This window comes from Lycorma delicatula, chromosome 5 (assembly GCF_047948215.1).
Source record: "Lycorma delicatula isolate Av1 chromosome 5, ASM4794821v1, whole genome shotgun sequence".
NCBI lineage: Eukaryota > Metazoa > Arthropoda > Insecta > Hemiptera > Fulgoridae > Lycorma > Lycorma delicatula.
The window spans coordinates 147,469,486-147,490,298 of record NC_134459.1 but is presented as its reverse complement, the minus strand read 5'-3'; the positions used below and the strand labels follow the sequence as shown (position 1 = coordinate 147,490,298).

At 27.0% G+C, this 20,813-nt stretch overlaps 1 protein-coding gene across 3 annotated transcripts in view; it reads right to left on the bottom strand.

The window, feature by feature from the left end:
- The window catches only part of LOC142325471 (uncharacterized), a 47,481-nt gene extending 27,360 nt beyond the window's left edge, over positions 1–20,121 (bottom strand). Inside the window, exons 1-4 of one of the 3 annotated variants that reach the window (XM_075367280.1) lie at positions 19,996–20,108; positions 16,469–16,517; positions 12,828–12,977; positions 4,609–4,638 (exon numbers count right to left, since the gene is read on the bottom strand). In XM_075367280.1, coding sequence (XP_075223395.1) covers positions 4,609–4,614 — 6 coding nt within the window. In that variant the 5' untranslated portion in view covers positions 4,615–4,638; positions 12,828–12,977; positions 16,469–16,517; positions 19,996–20,108. Of the gene's footprint in view, positions 1–4,608; positions 4,639–12,827; positions 12,978–16,468; positions 16,518–19,871; positions 19,912–19,995 lie in introns of those variants that run through there. The other 2 variants (XM_075367278.1, XM_075367279.1) reach the window with 2 other exon arrangements.
- Between the last annotated feature and the right edge of the window lie 692 nt (positions 20,122–20,813).

Sequence of the window (20,813 nt, the reverse complement as noted above, 5' to 3'; positions counted from 1 at the left end):
AATTTGATATGTATTAAAATTTTGACCGACTTAAAACTTTAACACACATATTAAAAGTTGATATGGATACAATACAATATGGATATGATACAATACCTCAACCTCAACAAGTATTTTGTACTTTTATAATTTTGTCACACATCAACATCTTTGGAAAAATGGATGACTAACTCTAATCTCTTTTTTCAGATATATAACAATTTATTTCAAATCTCACAAGTTTTTTCACAACAAATTCATTTTATGGTATGATTATTTTAGCAACAAAAATACACATTACTGGACAATAGAATATAGTTTGTTCATTGTTTACTCATATTTATTGTTTTATTATATTGCTTATTTTGTATAACTGTCCTTCTGTGTAGTTTTACGTTGGCTTCAATAAAGTCGCATTTGTGTAATTGTGAAATAAATAAATAAAGACTTTAAGCTATGATAAAAATTCTTTTAAATTGCAAACACACGCACACAAAAAAACAAACACACACACACACACACACACACACAGAGAGAGAGAGAGAGGGGGGGAGACAGGAGGGATGTAGGGAAAGGGAGGGAGGGAGAGAGACAGAGACATGTTTTTCATAATTATAACAACAGTGAAAAAGATTATAAATTCTTACTACTTTTAAAAAATTCAATTTTTTAATGTGTGCGTGTGTAATTTTTTTGTCTCACACAAATAAATAATTCATCATTCACTAAAAGTATTTTTGCTTAGTATTTTGAAGTCTTCAAATGCAAAATATAACTAATGGAAATAAATATTAATTTGTTTGTGCTACAGTTAAAATAGTTATTTAGCTGCATAGTTCATATATCTACAGAAGAAAAAAATTAAAATAATGGCAAATCAGCTAAAATGTTAGCACAAAAAAATAAAAAGTTATTAAAAATAAACTTACTTAAAAGATTGAACAATATATAACAAAATAAACCAAATAATATGATGTCCAGCTAATATATTATTTATGTCACTGTGTGCTTCTGAGGAGAGAAATAATTGGCCTTCTACCTTGAAACTGACATATACAATTGCATAAAGCAAGTAATCTTACCCGCCTAGGCTTTACAAAATAATTTACATGCCTTAGGTGGAAAACAAACTGTCCTTCAGGATGATAACTTAAAAAACATATTGAAATTGATCAATAAAAAATAATAAAGGCAAAGATGCATTAGGAATAAAATATAATTAATATAAATAAGATTATCTAACACTTAAAAATAATTCACTTGCATTAATAAACTTATAAATTTGAACTAAATGATCAATTTTGCTTAAAGATATGCTGCTCTCTAAGGAACTGCTAACTACCTTTACAGTGATAATCTGTGCAAAAATATAACTCGTGAAGATAATGGGCTTATTATATTAACCTACATTTGTGATACATAATTTGTATGGTATCTACATCAAACAAATTGAGGATCTGCAGCTATGTCCTAAATACAGCAGGTCTATAAAAATAATCTAAGTTAGAAAGCATCTATAGAGAGCCAATTCATGCACAGAATAACCAGATTTTTACTCCTTAATAAAATGACTTTTTCTACAGCAACTTAATCTTAAAACAATTTAAGTGTCCTCTAAGCTTGATGTCAAATTAGTAACCAGTTTATTTAAAAAGAATAAATTTGCAGTTAAATTAAACTTAACTGAAAAAAACATGGACAATAAATATAACTTTATCAGCCATGACACAGGAGCTAGCACACAGCTGAGAGGATTTGAGGTATTTCAAAGTATTACAACAAATAGCAACATGGTGTTGCACAAAAATATTTGCAAACATATATTGCCAATTATGTAATGTCAGGCACTTGCAAATAAGAACAACTTGTTTGAAATCATTTGTGAATTTTATAAGTAATAGAAATAATAAAAGATTTCTAGAATACAAAGTGAAATTGAAGTTAAGTTCAGATGAGTTTTGTTAATCAATTAAAAAACAAAAGGTATTTTCTGATGAAAGCTTTTATATTGAAGAGAAAAACTCCAGTTTCCATTTGGGTTAAGAACAAAAACTTCAGAGATCATACCTTCATAACTTCAGAGATTTTAACACACAAGTATTAAATACCACATAAAAATGCTATTAAAAAAAAGAAGTTTTTCTGCAAAATATAACAATTCTCCATTTTAGGCAGCAGCAACAGCTAACTGTAACTTTAATTGGCACATAGAAAGAAAAATATGAAATTTAAAGAATTTGCCAAAAATGTAAGAGATAAAACAAGATGGCAGTTGAAGTTACAATTATAAAAACATTGTATTATTAGGTACCGTATTGAATTTTATAGATGTTTACACAACTATCAGGTGTTATATTTTCATGAAGTATTTTCATGAAATACATATACATACTTAGCACAACTAAAAAAAAAAGGTTATTCAATATAGGAACAACGTTTTAAAACGCTTACATATTATATGAAACAATTATTCTTCAATATCGGAATAACATTTTAAGTTCTTCTAGAGCTGGTGGTAAAATAAGTCAATGCATTCTGCTCCATCAAGAGTAGAGGTTACATCCTCTTTGTTACCCACACTGCTGTTTAGTCTAATATTTTTTTTAATTTTCTGGTAGATTTTATAAAAACTATTCTTTCACAGATTCTTTGTATTTTCTATAGATGTGGGTTATCAAAAATCAGGACAGTTTTCTTTTAACAATGGTTAATGAAGAAATCTTGTTTTAAATATTAAACTGCAAGCAGGTGTACAACTAACTTGCTAGTTTAAAAACATATAAGAAAAAATTAAACTAGCTTTTCTTTCAGTAATTACACATGTTTTTATCTGAAAGGTGAATTATTGATCTATTCTGATAATTTATAAACATTTAAAAGAAATTAAGTCTTTATGCTAAGGTATATGCAATCGCTGATGTATTTTCTATTACTAAGCAGTTTTTTTTACAAACCTTAAATTATTTTACTTTGAGCAATGTTCCCACATAGGTTCTGTCTAATAATTATAACTGTTTATTTAAAGAGTAAGATCAGGCCAATGCTCAACTATAGCTACCATTATTTTTATTATGACTGATGAGAAATAAATTCTGTAGCATGTAAAAAATGCCAAATTTGAATAGGATTTAACGCAGACATTTCTGGATGAGAAACATACATGCTACAACTAAGAGTAGGAAGATACTTCTGAAATCTTCTAATGCAGACTTTTAAATTGATCCATTATAAAAACAATCCCAAGATTAAAGATAATTGGTACAAGACCTATCCCCTACAGCATTAAGGGATTTTCCAAGTAGCTAAAGTTAGGTTTCTTCATGAGACAGCCCTTGTACAAGTAAAAACAGTAGAGAAAAATGGTTAGGCTGCATATAAGAGATAACTGATAATATCTTATGTACTACATATGGTGAGATTAAAAAATTACAATAGTATAGAGAGAATAGCATAAACCAGGTTAATGATAAATAACCTAAAAAAACGTTTAACACTGATTACCTACAAAGATTTCTAACATAGATAAGTAACAAAAACATAGGGGGCTAAGATAAATTCACTGGTTCTGATGGCTAAAAACAAAATTTAATAATAAAGTGGTGTGATTAACAATGTAAATGAAACTGAATTTACTGTATCCAGGATATGAAAATAATTATTAAATATTGACAGTTTACTAAATAAGGGGGGTTAAATTAAAAAAATTAACAAGCAAAAAAATGTTTAATAATGCTTTATCAATAATATAGCAACTGTCTGATATTTTAAAATTATTTTTATTGCAAATTCTATTAGGAGTAGTACATCTTATAAATTTTTCATAAACCCAAATATTGTTTTTGTTTTTGGAAATTTATTGTTTAAAATTCAAAAACTATGTAAAAAAAAAAAACTAATTTTTGAGAGTGAATATTTACTTTTAATTTCTATGTAAAATTAAAAAACCCATAAGGTTAATAAGATATTTAAAATCATACACTTTTTTAAATTTATAATATAATTAGCCTTTCATCAGGAGATCCTGGGTTAAAATCCTGATCAGACATGGCATTTTTCATAAGATACAAATTTCCATTCTCATAAGGCAAAATGACCAAAAGCAGACAATGTAGTTATCTCAACAAAAAAGAAGTACTAGTGCGAAGTACTAAGAAGACTAGTGCGTTAGTAAATCGGGTCATTTCATAATAAACAATATATTCATGTGTTCATTTAACTTTTTCAAATATAGCCAAGTATTATATACAAAAGCATGTAAATTATGTTGATAACAGCCAATTTCATAAAAAATAACATCCTTCAGATGACCAATGCTATACACATTGAGATATGTTTGAAGCACAGTTTACTTCTCTCAATTAAAATAGCAACTATTTAATTATACATTTATTAATTATTAAACAGCGATAGGAAATACCACAATAACATTTAGAATTATCAACAACTCATATTTAAATTATGAGAAATTTCTTCTGAATGACTTTTTGAAGTCAATGTCACTGGTTACCCACTACCACTATCAATGTTATTTGAGAAAAAATCTTTTAAAATTTAGTAAAATATTACACATTTTTAATAGATGGAAAATGAAGTTCTTAATACTAAAATATTAGAGATAATAATACTCACACGCATTGGTGTAGCTGTTCCATACGCCAACTGCAACAAAAAGAAATTACACTTTTTTTATCAACAGTTATAAAAAGTCAACATGATTTGAGCAAATACAATTTGAAAATAAAGCTTAAAACAAATCAATGAAATGGGACAAAAGTAACTATATGATGAGTAACACAGGACATAATGTACCAGGAATCTGTTATTATAAGTAGAAAAATTACAAAGGACAAAGAGAACAAGAAAATGTTTTTTAAATTAACAGACATGAACTAAGACACTTAAAAATATAAAACAAATTTGCTATATCGAACATATATTTTAAAAAAGTACACAATTTTCATTATCTATAAAATGTATCATTTTTATGAAAAAAAAAACTTTTTAAAGCCCAAAAGGATTTAAAAAAAAAAATAGAGGCTTTTAATTTAAAAAAATAGTATGGAAAATTTAAGATTGATAAATCAACAGGTTGAGAAATAAGCTCAAAGCAAATTTTTTTTATAAAAAATTGAGTCACTTTTATACTTGAAACTTCCAAAACACAAAATTAGATGGGATTAGAAGTAAAGGTAGAAGTGAATCAAAATAATGTAATACAAATTTTGTAACAAGCCAATCATTATTTTTCCCTGCTTATATGTATAAGTAATGCATTATTTCTTGACATAATTAATCTGTTGCTTCACAGTTATAAGTTCCAGCCTTTTTTATGGCTGTGGTACATGTAAAGTATCCAAGGCACAAGAAATACCTGTCAAAGTTATTTTCATTGTTGTTCAATAAAAATTGTCAATATTCAGTCACACTGACTGAAGATATTACTTACATGATCAAAGAATGGCTGCATTTCAGTAAGTTTGTCATACTTATATGCAGATCACCAAAATACCAGGTTTACTAGGATAATTTGAATCCACATTTTTCCTTACTAGGGAATTGTGGAAATTTGTGCTTCTTCATTATCATATCACTGAAGAAACCACCAGGAAACTACTTCACAATTTCCCTAGAAAACCCTGATATGGAACACTTGTTATTCTAAAGGACAGCTGCAATTTTTAAGAGCAATTTGTGAGTTAATGTCAGATTACGATTACGTTTTACAGTATTTAGCATACATAGCAATATCAGGGATTTAAAAATTTTTTTAAATAAAACTGGATATACAAATAAAATAAAATGGGAATAGGAACATTTCTGACAGAGGGAAGAACAACTTCTCTATAACTATAATGAATGCATCCTGCGATACACTTTACACATTAACAACAATGTTATTTTTTAATTTAATTGGCAGGATCTCTACAGTCTACAGATAGTAGCCCAACAAAGTCAAGCATATGATAATTAATTAATAAGAGAACTAATAAAAAAATTATGCAATTAAAACTAAAGTAACAAAAAGGATAAATAAAAACTTAAATAACACAAAAGGAACAAATTCATTTTAATTGCTAACTAAACAAAATAAATAAAAAGACACAAATAAGTAAGTACATACATCCCATATACAAACTGCAAACACCTTACTGAAAATAATGATCACACGACAATATTCAACTAACTTAAATACATCAAGCTTAAATACACAAAGACAGATTTCACTAACATAACATAAAAAATTATTAATTCAATAGTGAATAAAATTAACACAAAAACTTTTTACAATAACATTAATCAGACTATTCTAAACTAAATAAACTCACAACTCTACAAAACAAAAAACATGTAAAACAAAGGTTTATAACAAAACTGATTAAAAAAAGAATTATTAATTATTTTTTTAAAGCGAGGTCATGAAATGGCGATACGCTACATATTCCGCCATGGAGGTCGGCATTAATAAACTAAACACTACTAAAATGATGAATATATAATAACCAATTTTACAATACAAATTAATTTTTATGCTTGTATTATGAATACAATTGGAACAAAAAGCAACATAACAGAACACACCACCAAATCCCCATACAAAGTTTTTGAAGAATCTAACAACTTGTGATAACCAATAAACAAAATGTTAAAAATTGTTATTGTGCACAATACTGTAATATAGCCAAGTCAAATTTAAATTTGATAATTTTTTTACCTTATTTCAAAATGTTTTCAAACACTATTACTTGATACTAGAGCACTGTGGTTCCAGTTAATGATTGTTTTTTTAAATAAGATAATAATTTAGGACTTTGTTAAATTTGTGTTTGATTTCAACTGGGGTCAGTTAATGATGCAATCTGTTTTTGGACATTTTAAATATATTTGTAACATCTAAATGAATTAAAAACTCATCTTTTTAGTGTATTAGTTTTTTCTTATTGTTGCTGTAATTTGATTATTTTTTGAAAGGATGCTTAGTAAAAATGTCAACTCCAAAACTTTTTTGTTCAAAGCTTTTATCCTGTTGAGCAACATAGAATTTTTAAGGATTGGAACAGTTTAGTTTTTTAAACTCAAGAGGAATTCTGTTTGTTTTTCTGGTCTGCAAATTATAAAAACAAAGATGATCTAAAAAAAATACATAGTAACAGAAATTAAAAAAAAAAAAAACTGGAGGACAATATGATGGTCAGAATAAGTAAAACAAAAAATCCTTTATGAGAATCCGGCTCTGGCTTAATGTTCATAATGTTCATAACATGTTCTGTCTTCATTCAATACGAGACTGAATTTTTAATATTCCAAACTCTTCTCACAAATAAAGCTATTTTGAAATGTTAATAAGACAACTACAAACACGTTAAACAACTATTCGCATAAAGTAAAAAATGCAACTATTTTTATTGTTAAATAATCAAATCCAGTAGTTTAGGAATTAGCCTATTCACAGAACAAACCTGTTTATGTGAAATATTAGAATAACAAGGTCTTCAGACAAGTTAACTGTACATCTTTTGTATGTGATATTTTTCAATATTATTCAGTAATTACTTCTTATATATAATTTGATTATTCTATTTTTGAGTTTACAATCTTAATCAAAACATTTTAGAAGTCATTCTCTGTAGGATATCATAAAAATATCACAAATTGTCATGAATTGACATAAAATATCATAAATTGTCAATGTATATCATAAATTCAAATCAACTAAACAAGTTGAATATGTATGACTTATTTTAGATGATAAATAATTATTCAATAAAATAATTTTGATGGTATGACAGGTAACAATTAAGACATAATCTTAACCACATATATATCAATGCAATGAAAGCGACTGTCTATTTTAGCACAAGGTGTGCTATTCCTTTGACTCAAAAAATTATTACCTCTGTCAAGAAATGTGTTGCAATTGATAAAAACAAAACACAGCAAAGACAGTTCACCTTATTTACAAGACAATAATTTACAAAATCATAAAATCCAGAATATCCCAAATTTTTTCCATTATTTAATACTTGAATAATAATTACTGATTGCAATTGTTTAACAATCAAAGCATGCATTTATTTTTTTATTAAGTATAAATGATTTTGATTTTACTTCTGAATATTTTAATTACAAGAGAAATTATGTTTAAAAATGATTTTAACATGTTTAAAATATGCCACTATTAAAATGCATAAACCACCTAATTTATACCTTTTTCTTTCTTTTCTTGTTTAGCATCCGGTAACTACCGTTTAGATAATACTTCAGAGCATGAATGAGGATGATATGTATGAGTGTAAATGAAGTGTAGTCTTGTACATTCTCAGTTCGACCAATCCTGAGATGTGTGGTTAATTGAAACCCAACCACCAAAGAACACCGGTATCCACGATCTAGCATTCAAATCCATGTAAAAATAACTGGCTTTACTAGGACTTGAACGCTGGAACTCTCAGCTTCCAAATCAGCTGATTTGGGAAGACGCGTTCACCACTAGACCAACCCGGTGGGTTAATCAATAACACCTACACTACCATAACTTTACAATGCTGATAATATTTTATATTTATATTCAAATTTAAGAGAAATTGTTCACTATTTATATAATATACATAAATAAATTCAATTTGTATTGTAACTAGTCAAAGCTCCAGGTCAATAACACCAATGCTTTTAAAATTTTACTAGGTGTGAGTTATCCAGCCAATAGAGTAAGGCATGCAACAGAACAGTGTTTCTCAACCTTTTTATTATGGAGAATCGGTAAAATTATAGAAAAATACACAGGGACCGGCAAACCCTCAGCTTAGATTTTTTGATGAGCAAAAAAAAAATACTGGGGTCAGTTAATGATGCAATCTGTTTTTGGACATTTTAAATATATTTGTAACATCTAAATGAATTAAAAACTCATCTTTTTAGTGTATTAGTTTTTTCTTATTGTTGCTGTAATTTGATTTTTTTTAATGTTTTAACTAATGTCTTTTTTTAATTAATCATATTTTTATTTTATTAGTAATTAAATTTTCATATACATAATATTATCATTTCTATCTATAAACAACAAAATATATATAAATAAAAATTAAAAAATAAATGTTGGCTGCTTTATTTAAAAATAGGAATTACAAACAAATCTTATCACAAACTAATAATGAAAGTTAGTAAGAAATTTGTTGTTGCTCATTTTGCACAATTGTTTCAATCTCGGGTTGTAAATTACTTAAACCTAATCGAAGAGATGAATTTATTGATAAACAATTTCTTTTTCTGTTTTGGTTTTAATAAGTATCATAGCTGAGATCCAGCTTCACACAAATATGTGGTTGTAAAGGGAAGTAGCATTTTCACAGCTTTTTTATGTAAATTTGGATATTCAATTTACTGCAATCCAAAATTTAATTAAATTCATAGTTTAAAATGTGTTTTTTAATCTTACGTCTGAACTCTTCCAAAAGATGTTCTTGGTGTTCATTACTTAAATTTATATTTTTCTAATTACAAGCAATATTAGTTATCTATAAATTCATCTGCAAGTTTATGTTTGTAGAGAAATATTTCAAATCCATCATATAATGACTGTAAGTGTTGACTTACTACATTCAGACTATAAACTATTAATTCCTTCTGTGCAGTAATAAAATCATAATAAGATAAATCAGGATTATTTTCTTTAAAATACTTTTTAAACAAAATTAATTTAATTTTTTTTAAACAATTTTTTTTTTTTTAAATGCATCAATTTTGTTAAATAAATTAAATGTAATTCTTTCATGCAAACTTAAATTTAAGTCATTTATGTAAGAAAATATATGTCACTTAAAAATGTCAGTTTCGCAATCAAATACATATTGGAAAAACATTTTGATAACAGACCGTTTTTCTACTAAAAATATCTCCACTTCCATCCTAACTTGTAAAGTCTGGTAAGCACTTTTCCTCATGAGAGCCATCTTACTTCTGCATGATGTAAGAGATGTTGTTCTGCTTCTACCTCTTGACAAAGAATGGGAAATAATAGAGTTAAGATCATTTTTCTTTATGAAATTAACAATTTTTGCCAATTCCAGGAGAATATCATTTAATTCAGGAGAGATATTTCTGGCTTTTAGGTGCTGGAAATGTAATATGCAATATGTTAGTAATATGTCAGGAGAAGCAACTTCTTGAATCCCTTTTGTTACGCCGCAATGTTACCCAGTCATATTTGCTGCTCCATCAGCACACAGACCAATACAATTTTTTTAAGTTTAAGGAATGGTTATTAATATATGCATTCAATGAATCAAAAATTTCAGAACTTGTCATGTAGGAATCTAAATCTTTGCAAAATAATAATTCTTTTTAATTTCTTAGTCAATGTACCATACACAAGACATCACATGATTTGTCAATATGGTGGCAAACATTGGCGATTATTTAATACTTTTAATAACTAGTATTCAATATTTTCAGATAGTTTCAATTCAATAACTAATCATACCACTTGAAAGAGGAATTGATCTGATCTGCTGCTGAGGGTCCAAACATTTCATTGCAAACATCAATTAATACAAATTTAATTTAATTTTCTCTTGTTGTGGACAATTTTTTTTGTTTTGGCTGTACATAGTGCAACTAAATATGAATACTTCAATTGAGATTTATTTTGAATAAAAGTTTCTTTAAATATTTTTCTTTTGGATATTAAATTCTTGTTTTTGTCGTTTAAAATATTCCAATGGTTTCTGTTCTAGTTTAGGATGTCTTGATGTTAAAAGTCACAACATTTTCGACGGCTTCATGGTATCATTATCCTAAACTTACTTATATATTATGCAGATGCAACGTACATAGTCTTCGGTAGAATCCAGAAAAATTATAAAATCATAAATTTCAGGTACTCATTACTGTAGCGTCTTGTGAAAGCAATTTATTTTTCTTGTTTGGTGGACATTCATATTCTGTTTCACATGATTTTTCTGTATTTCCATTTCCCAGAGTAGAATTTTCAGTGCGAAAAATATTATGTAAGTTCCTTATCTTTTTTTACTCATTTTAAGACGAATAAAAATTTGTTTTTGAAATAATTAAACGTAAACCACTTCACTATAACACTAGTAGTCAACTGCATAAAGAAAAGGATGTATATGTGTTTTCAATAAATTGAAGTTGCACATAGCTACGTCATAAAACAAAGGTACTGCCAAAGCCGCACTCTTTAGTGTGGCACTGTTTCGATATCTTCCACTACTCCATGTGTCGCGATATATTTTGTTGTTGCTGATTGTGCAAAGAATACAATGTATTCAATAAATTAAACACACAGCAGTATTTACCAATGTATATGTACAAAACATTATTAAATAATTGTAAAGTATAAATTTTGTATTACTGTTATATGAATTTTTTATCTTTTTCCCATATTTTTAGTTTAATTTTTTTTGTGGACCAATTTTTTCAGGAAGCAGTAGCATTATCTTGCAAACCGACACCGGTGGTTGAGAAACACTGCAATAGAATGTTACTAAAAAAAAACACAATTCGAGTCTTTGTTATTTAAGACAAAATTGTTACATTCAACTGTAATACTTAAAAACTCATATGCAAACAATAACAGCAAATTATAAATTAATCTCAATTAATGTATGTATTCCTTATAATGGTTAATTTCATAAAGTAAGTTTATAAAAGCATAATAATGCAGCAAGACTTTATTAAAGGATTACTTCAATACTTTTCTACGAGTAGGTGTTAAATAATAATGGTTTAGAATTTTCAATGCAATGTCCTAAAAAAAAAATTGCAAGAATTGACTAGTATATCAGTCAATAAATGCCATCAACATGCATTTAATTGTTCACCCAAAAGAAATATTATCTAGAATAAATTAACTATGGCAATCACTGGGAATTTGTTGGTTAAACAAATGGAGTTTTACCCTACTTTTCATCTGTACTCCTAGAAACTTCATAAGATGGATATTCATCTTACTTTTATTATTTTAAAATAAAACCATTTTATTTTAGAACATAAAATAAAATCCAGAAAAGGGATAGAATTAATAAAAGAAAAGGGTCATAGATTAATAAAATTCACAACCTTTATTACATCCGATACCAACCAGATCTGAAACATGAGCAAAACTCCAAAAATTATAGCAATAAATAAAGTGCATTACACTTTTAAATGTAAGGTTAGTTATAAACATGAGGTAAAGGCAAACCTAGTGAGGAATGTAATTTTAAAAATAAACAAACTGTATCAATTAATTGATAATCAAACAGACTGATGTAGGTAAAGAAATCATTAAATTGTAAAGAGAAATAATTTACCTATGTACAACTAATTTACACAAAAACATAAGTTTGATTTGGAACTTTCATATACAAATATCAGATGTGATTTAATAACTTTTAAATAAATAAAAAAGTATAATTTAACAATAGGTTGCCAACACACCCCTTTGTACAAAAACTGAAGTGTATTTTTAGATCAATGTACTTATAAATGGTCTTTAAGTCCTTTAAGTGGAAAGACACCCACTCATGTCATTGCATAGTTACCTACAACTAACAGACACCATTCATGCATGGTTTTAACATAATTTATGGAAAAATAATTGTATAAAAATGATATAACTTAAAAAGCAGCATTACTGCAAAGATAAAAGTTATTTCATAAAAACCTGTAGAAAAGTCTGCAAAGATGAATAATTATTTAAAAACATAATTTTAAACTAGGTAATTCATATCAAAATTACAACAAAATCATTAATCTATGCAAAAAGAAAAACCAGGCAAAAAAAAAGTAAACACAATAATGTAGTGCACATGAAATCCCGTGCTCATATATTAAATCAATTGTGAGCTCACTTGTATTTATGTATTGGATGGCTTTTCAAATTATCACCAGCCGTAGATGATGTAGACAATGCATAAAAATATTATTGCACACATTCATAGCAAGAAACAGAATTTCTTTTAACTTATATACTGCAATAAATATCTCACATTATCAATTATCTGAAACAATATTATAATACATCAACAGATATATAAATTGAGTATAGTTTTAAATCAATATTAACTTATCTTCTTAAATCGTTCAAGACCTGCAAAAAAATATACAATCTATTCAAAAAGCTCCTACGGAATTTTTCCTTTAAACCAATAATTTATCGATCAAACATATATACACCTCAAAATATCTACTTCTTTTGAATTTTCCTCAGCACTTTCACCAATGGCAACAATTTTGAAAAAACTTTTTGGGAGGCTGCGTAAGATTCCAGTGGCCAACTTTATTTTAAATTGTCTATCACCACTTGATTATTCCCTTCAGCTTGATGCCATAAATCAACTGAAATACAGTATTTTTCTAAATTCTCAATCAACTACTGATTGAAAGACTGAATTTCTTTGACTATACTCATGGTAGTTTCATTGTTATAGATGCAGGGTCAAATTCAAATAATGACTACATTAACCACTTGAGTATAGTACAGACTGAACAATAATCACCATATGCTTGTAAGATAAATTGATGTACCTCAGTAGAATTTTACCCAATTTAAAACAAAATTTAATGCTGATAAACTACTCAATTAAGTCGGGAAGAGAATCAGTTTTACTATATTGTAGAAGAGAAACAGTTTTATTTATTAAACAAGTCTGATAACCTTTTGAACAGATCTTGTACTACCTGTCAAAGAAACCAAAGAACACTTTTTATGATCAGACTGATAAGCATATATGCATTGCAATACAAGTTTTAAGTTTATTTTCTTATTTATTTTCAATCTAATTGCTTAATTACAAAATTATGTTGTTCATACTCATAGTAATACAATTTTGTGTTATATACATTAAATACAATGGGGTAGTAATCATGCCTAAAAATTGAAATCCCCCAATTACAAACTGTAATAACAAATGAATATAGTATTATACAAAAATAAAATATCACTAAATAATGTTAGTGTAAAAAAAAAAAACTTAGCAAATAACTGGTCAACTAAGAAATTAAAAATGACTGCAATGGTCATGTGCAACATCATAATTACTACAAAAAAAAATCCTGGATTAAAAAAAAAATTCATTACCCTTGAAATTTTTAAAATGCAAGACTAATAATTCCAAGATCTTTCTTGCTTCATAACATAATAATATCCTTAATAATTCAGTAAAACATCAAAAATAAAATGAAAGAGTCTGCAACATCAAGGATTTGGCACGTTCTGGTATGGTGCCAGATCAGTAGGTTCTCATTGAATTTCACAAACAAAAACCATAAATATTTTAAACCGTAACCCAAAATTTTTGGAAATCAAACAGGACTTGTAACTTTGGTAGAAAAGCCACATAAAAGGTCTGATGATGCTAAATGTCTTATAACATGATGAAAATGTTTGCTAGCAAGCAATATGAAGCTGACAATTGTCATTTTTTATACACTTAAATGCTAAAAATGTTTTACAGTGTTTACATTAAATTCAAGATGACTTATCACATCAAAATTTGGGGATCTGCCGCTGCCACACATATAAATATAAGCTGCAGCAAATAAAATCAGCAATGTTGAGATTGTGTTTGGGCTTCCCTAAAACCATATCCGTTGCAGCTATGGAGATTGAACTCAGGGGTGGAGCCAGTGGACCTGTTCATAAGTAGATTTATTTGGAACAAAGAATTGACTGTTATTTAGCATTTAATATATCAAAAAGTCATCACAAATGTTTTATCATTTTTAATATATCTTACAACAAAATATAAATATTAATAACATATTTTTAATTAAAGTGATCAGATACATTTAGTAAAGTTGCAGATTCCACCACCAATTTTAAGCTCAACAGTTTTTAAAGTTGTAATAAAATATTTAATTTTTTCCCCTGTAAGTGTAAAAAATTATCTTCAAATATTATGAAAAATACATTTTACCAAAATAAATGATCTAGAAAAGTTTATCAAAAAATAATCAGAAAATCTTGATTATAAAAACTGGTATGCTTCTGGGAAAATGTTTTTATATAGAAATATATTAGAAATACACATATTAACAGAAAGTAATAAACTAGGTACATATTTGAAAAATTCAGAATAAGAAAAGCATAAAAATAATTTTAATTTGTTTTGTTATTAAAAACATAAGTCTTTGTGGAAGAACCTGCCATTTATAATATAATTTACTATTTTGTTAAATGTTTCTAATGGTTTCTCAGTTTTCACAATGAAAGTAAAAAGCAAAATATTAAATGGAACCAAAATTTAATTAACTTAGGAAATTAAAAATGCTGTGAACTTAATAAAAGATACCCAATACTTATTCTAAATCTTTTAAAATTTCTGTAAAATCTTGTCATACAACTTCAATCTAAATTGAATGAATGAATGTTTGCTGATTGCTATCTACATGCTCCAGTTCAGGATACTTATATGTTTGATGTCATAGTAAATTAGACATTTTACCCTCAATAATTAAACAAATTATAGGATCTACTTGTATTAGAAATTTTGATACAAAAAAAAACAAAGTTATTCTAACTTAGCTTAGGTTATAACGACTCATATTTGAAAAATAGTGAACACAAACATGTAAGGAGGGCTGAAAATATACTTTCACTTATAGTATGTATTACAAAATATTATCAATAATAATAAACTAATAATTGATACTGCAACAATGGAAAAAGAATAGATCACACATTCTGCTTTATGGATAGTGCTGTTATCTTCTATTTATTTGTTAGTTGTTTTAATATTTGTGTACAACACAAATTTTGAGGAAGACAAGATTCTTTTACAACTTATTAACTCTAAGTTCTTGTAAGCTGTGACAGTGTGCAGAGTAATTGTATAATATAATCAATTCATCTTATATTGTGCTAACATAACTGAAAATAATTATTATAATTTTCAATTTTTTTACCATTTAGTGTATAGAAAACAATACACAGATTTCAGAATGTTGGATACTCTGAATGCAAATGCACTACTTTTCCCCTTTAACTAATGAACAAAATAATACATTTTTAAGAAGTAAAAGGAAATTCCTTGCAAATCCCATGTTTAAACAGGAAAACTATTCATTTTCATTTGTTATGTACCCAAAAAAAAACCAGGATCAGAGCATGTCATAACAAAAATTATACTAAATATATTTTATAAGATGCTCAGGAATTGCTTCCCTTGCCCTTCCTGTCTTGCTAGGGGGCTCTCTATCCCCTGAACCCCTGCTGTGTTCATTATCCTCATGTTGTGAGAATAATGATAAATAACAATTTAACAATACAGACTTTACAAATACCTGAAAAAAATACTAAATTCTAAAAGACAGAATAAGCTTATACTAAAATCTATTTATAATATTAAAAAGAAAATGAATTGGAATAGAAAAATTATTAAAAGTTTTGAATTAAACAAGATGATGACTTCTGAGCAATGTTAATTTAAATCTACAAATAAAATTTGTTTACAAATACTTGAAATATAAATGAATAAAAAGTTTCACTTACTGTAAATGACAGCAGAAAATAGCAGACAGTTGTTGTTAATGACATTTTCCTGTAAAAAAAAATAATAAAGATTTTAATACTAGTTAGAACTACAACCACACACTAGAAACAAATTGAAAGACAATCCAATAATATTAAATTATGCTGAATAATCTTCATTAAAAATTGATAAATCGATAACTATCTTATTTGATGAGCTACCCAAAAAATAGTTGTTTCTCATTGAATTCAATAAAATATTCATTTTTTATTGTACATAAATATTATTAAAATCTCATCTTTGCTTGAAGGTCATTCAACATAATAATAAAACAAAATTAAAGTAAACAATTATATTAACAATAATTTGTTGTTAACAACAAATAAAATCAATATATAAATATTTTTTTTTAATTATATTAGCCTAGGCCTTATATTATAAATAGCAGCACCCAAGTGGTAGTATCTTTTATCATAAAGTTAGATATTATTCACAAAAGAAAATTTATAACAGCAAATGGATAAAAAATATTTTCAACAACATATTTTCCCCAAGAGTAATTTTCAAAAACATTTTCCAAACAAAATTTATTTTAAATTTTATACCCCTTATTTTTATATTAAACTGCAATTTTTGCAAAATAGAGAATGCTAAATCAGTTGCCTACAAAAAAAAATTATTTAAGGAAAATCTTTTTTGAAATTTTAAGTGTTTCCATCAATGTTAATGTAAGTTTTATGTTCTTTGTTTATGCCAACTTAACTGTTTTTCTGATGAATCCTGAGTGATGTTTTATATTTTTAAATTTTATTAGAAAGATGATGACCTCCATTCTATACTGTTTATTACATAATATTTTATCAAAAGACAACATTAACTCTAATCTTTAATGTAACTATTGGTCACAATCTCTGTAAATTTCATTACATTCAGGTTGTTTTATACATAATGAGCAAAAATTAAGAGATATAATGTTGTTAAAAGGCTTATTTATATTAGTTTTGTCATATTAATGTTAAGTACCATAACCAAAGAGTTGTAAACGTATTTTTATGAGATACCAGTGACTCATGAAATCAGCAGTTATCAAAGGAATAACAAGCACCAGACCACTAGACAAAATAAAAAATAAAAGTGCCTCCCTCCCTTTACCTTACTTACCGAGCCAAATATACTTGGACCAATGCATGTGCAGGCATCTAAAATGAAGATTATTTACTCAGCATTAAAAGTGACACCTTTCTGTCAACTAAAAAAAACTGGATGTATTATCATCACTACTCTCAGTGTAAGCAAATATGTCTTCTGCACTTATACCTTAAATACGTGACAAGCATCAAAGCCAGATTATGTAAAGCAACATTATTGTATCTCCCTTTCTATGGGAAAAAGTTTGTTATATTCCGTTATCAGCAATTATAAAGCTGCATGAAAGACCATATTGAGCAACAAATAGACAAGGATAAGATTAGTTATATAGATTTGACTGCTGAATTCTAGTAACTTACTTCTTTACCTAATGTGAATCCAAATAGATTTTTATTAACTGCAGGAGGCTGTAGGTGACAGCAAGCTCAGACAATTTGAAAGCAAACGATTTTTAAAAGGGAACCAACTGAATACCAAAATGCTTCAGGAGTGCCAATCCTGTTTTATAAAACAAATTTTTCAGTCATCCTTGAAGAAAAAAAATAATAAATTTTCATTTTTGTAAATGAAAATTCTGCAGAGCCTATAATACCTGAAGGGGGAAAGCAGCTTAAACCTCAGTAATTTAATTTTGGCAAATCTGCAACATTGTTCAAAGTTACTGTTTTTTACTGGTTCCTGAAAGCAAAACCTATTTTAAAAGATTGAAGTAGCTGAACATTTTAATTTTTCTTAACTGAAGAGGCTAAATGCTCAGATAGTCAATAGTTCCTAACATTCTAAAATACTTTAGTATTTTATTTGTACCTGAAGGACAAACACATTCGGAATGTCACAACATTCCAATTTTTTTACAATTTTGTGGAAAGTTGACCAATTTCATGCCAATCTTTCTAGATACACCACCAATAATTTAGCTTTAACAATAAATACATTATACTAACCTGAATCTTTTGTATCATATAAAATTAAATAAATTTATATTAATTAAAATGAACAACCGGTTGCGGTACATATAATTAAAATATTAATATTAAATAATTTTATCTACTGCTTAATAAAATCATAAATAAATCTAATCTTTTCCCTGGACTAACTGATCTTATAAGACAAACTAGTTTTAAAATATGATACAGTATTTCATAATTTGTAACAATAAGCTCTCTAAATAAACTCTATTTATCATTTTTAAAGAAATATATTATGCAATGTCTTTGGGGAAGGATGTTAATAACAATATTTTAGAACAGAAAAAATTCTATTACTTTTTAACTGTAATCCTTTTGAAAAGAAAAACATCTTGGTATGTATATTTGATTCAATTAAATATAAAAACTTGAACTACATTTCAACAAAAATGGTCTGCAAATTAAAACAATAATCTAAATGCATATATGATATTAGTAGATGTAAAAAATATTTCTTTAGTCTACTGTTAGTTTCCGCTCTGCCCCTAATTTTTTGCCTTCAAAATAATACAATATACTATACTTCAATTACCAGTTTCTTTGTAAATTGTTAGTTAGATTCCCCCATTGTTTATAATTCTATAATATACGAATATGAGTTAAAAAACTCATATTTTGGGGTAATTTAATAAAAATATATGAAACTAAACTTTTGTTAAACTATGTTAACTGTAAATAAGTAATAAATAATTATTCATAAAAATAAAAACTGCAAGACGTGGTTTCTATTATTTGTTATCCATTCTAATATTCGCATGGAATTTTATGACGACATAAAATTCTTTCAATTCGCCTCTACGACCATGCGTAACTGAAATGAACGCGTAAATATGAAAATTGTTACTCAAATAAAAATTGAACGATTGGTTTTAATTAAACTAGTAAAAAATACATACATATCTGAAGATCAAGAAGCTATAAAATTTTATAATCAAAATAAAATGAAGACAAAAATTTTATCTACACCCGCTACATTCAAAAAAAAAAACCATTGCACAATACTGTGTTAAGTATGATGTAAATATTTAATACTATTTTAAATCTTTCTAATGGATTTCAAATCCTTAAGGAATAGAAATCGAATATCTTAGCACAACTCTTCCAATATTTCTTCGATATAAAAAGGGCCCAAAAATATTTTCAATACATGATGCAAGTACTTATTCTATCATGAAATTCTAACCTCAAATAATATAATAAATATTCATGCAGTCTTATCAAGAAAAAAGAAAACTAATCTAATGTCAGCTTTAATGACAGGATTAATCAGAAATTTCTTGCGATTATTAGGTGCTAAATAACTTACTCCAAATGTCAATCGACATAAAACGTTTTGCTAACGTTCACTGCGAACAAACATGTTAATCAAATACAACTTTTACCATAAATACTTAACAACCAAGTAAACAATAAATAAATATATGTATTACCTCATTTAAATATAAGAAAAATAAAACAGTAGAAAAATAAAAATTAACAGTAGATGACAAATTCAAAATTCATTCACACCTACGCAAAATACATTCACATATGATCTTACTTCCACACAGTATGACTCACTACTGACTACAGACGGACAGGTTTGAACACGTCCGTGGGTAGTAGTCTTCAGCGCATGCGCTGTTTTATCTAGGCGGCAAGTGAGTTGCTCTCGTACTTAAAACAGGTTTTGTTATAAGAATATGCTACAAAATGCTTCCGGATAATTATTGCAGGTTATTGAAGAAGAATACTGTTAATCGTATTTTTTTAATGCTGCGTAGGCTTGTTATTCTGAACAAAAAATTTTTTAATTATTTTTTTTAAATCTTTTTTCACTGCAAGTCTTTTGCAGAAACTGCCATAATTAATTTAGAGTTATTTGAAATCTTATGAAATGTACATTTTTTGAATAGTTGACCTGTCTTAAATAGCTTAATTTGATGGAGATGATCTTGTGTAAGTGAGATTCGGCGAGCGAAGGATTAGAAGCAAACAGGAAAATTCGAGGGTTAATAAGCGCTTTTATACATTTAATTTTGTATAAAAGGTTGCATTTTTTTAATAAAATATAACGAAATTTTTAATCAGTTTAGTCAATTTCAAAATTGTAAATTTTTTCAAAATCATTTTTTTATATTACATTAGTCATGTCGTAGTCGAACTGAAAAATCAGGCTTATTGTAAAGAGAGCCGTCATTTTTCTAGCAATTTCTAACCACCCTTACATTTTTCAGGCTTATTGTAATAAGCCCACGCAACTTTAGGC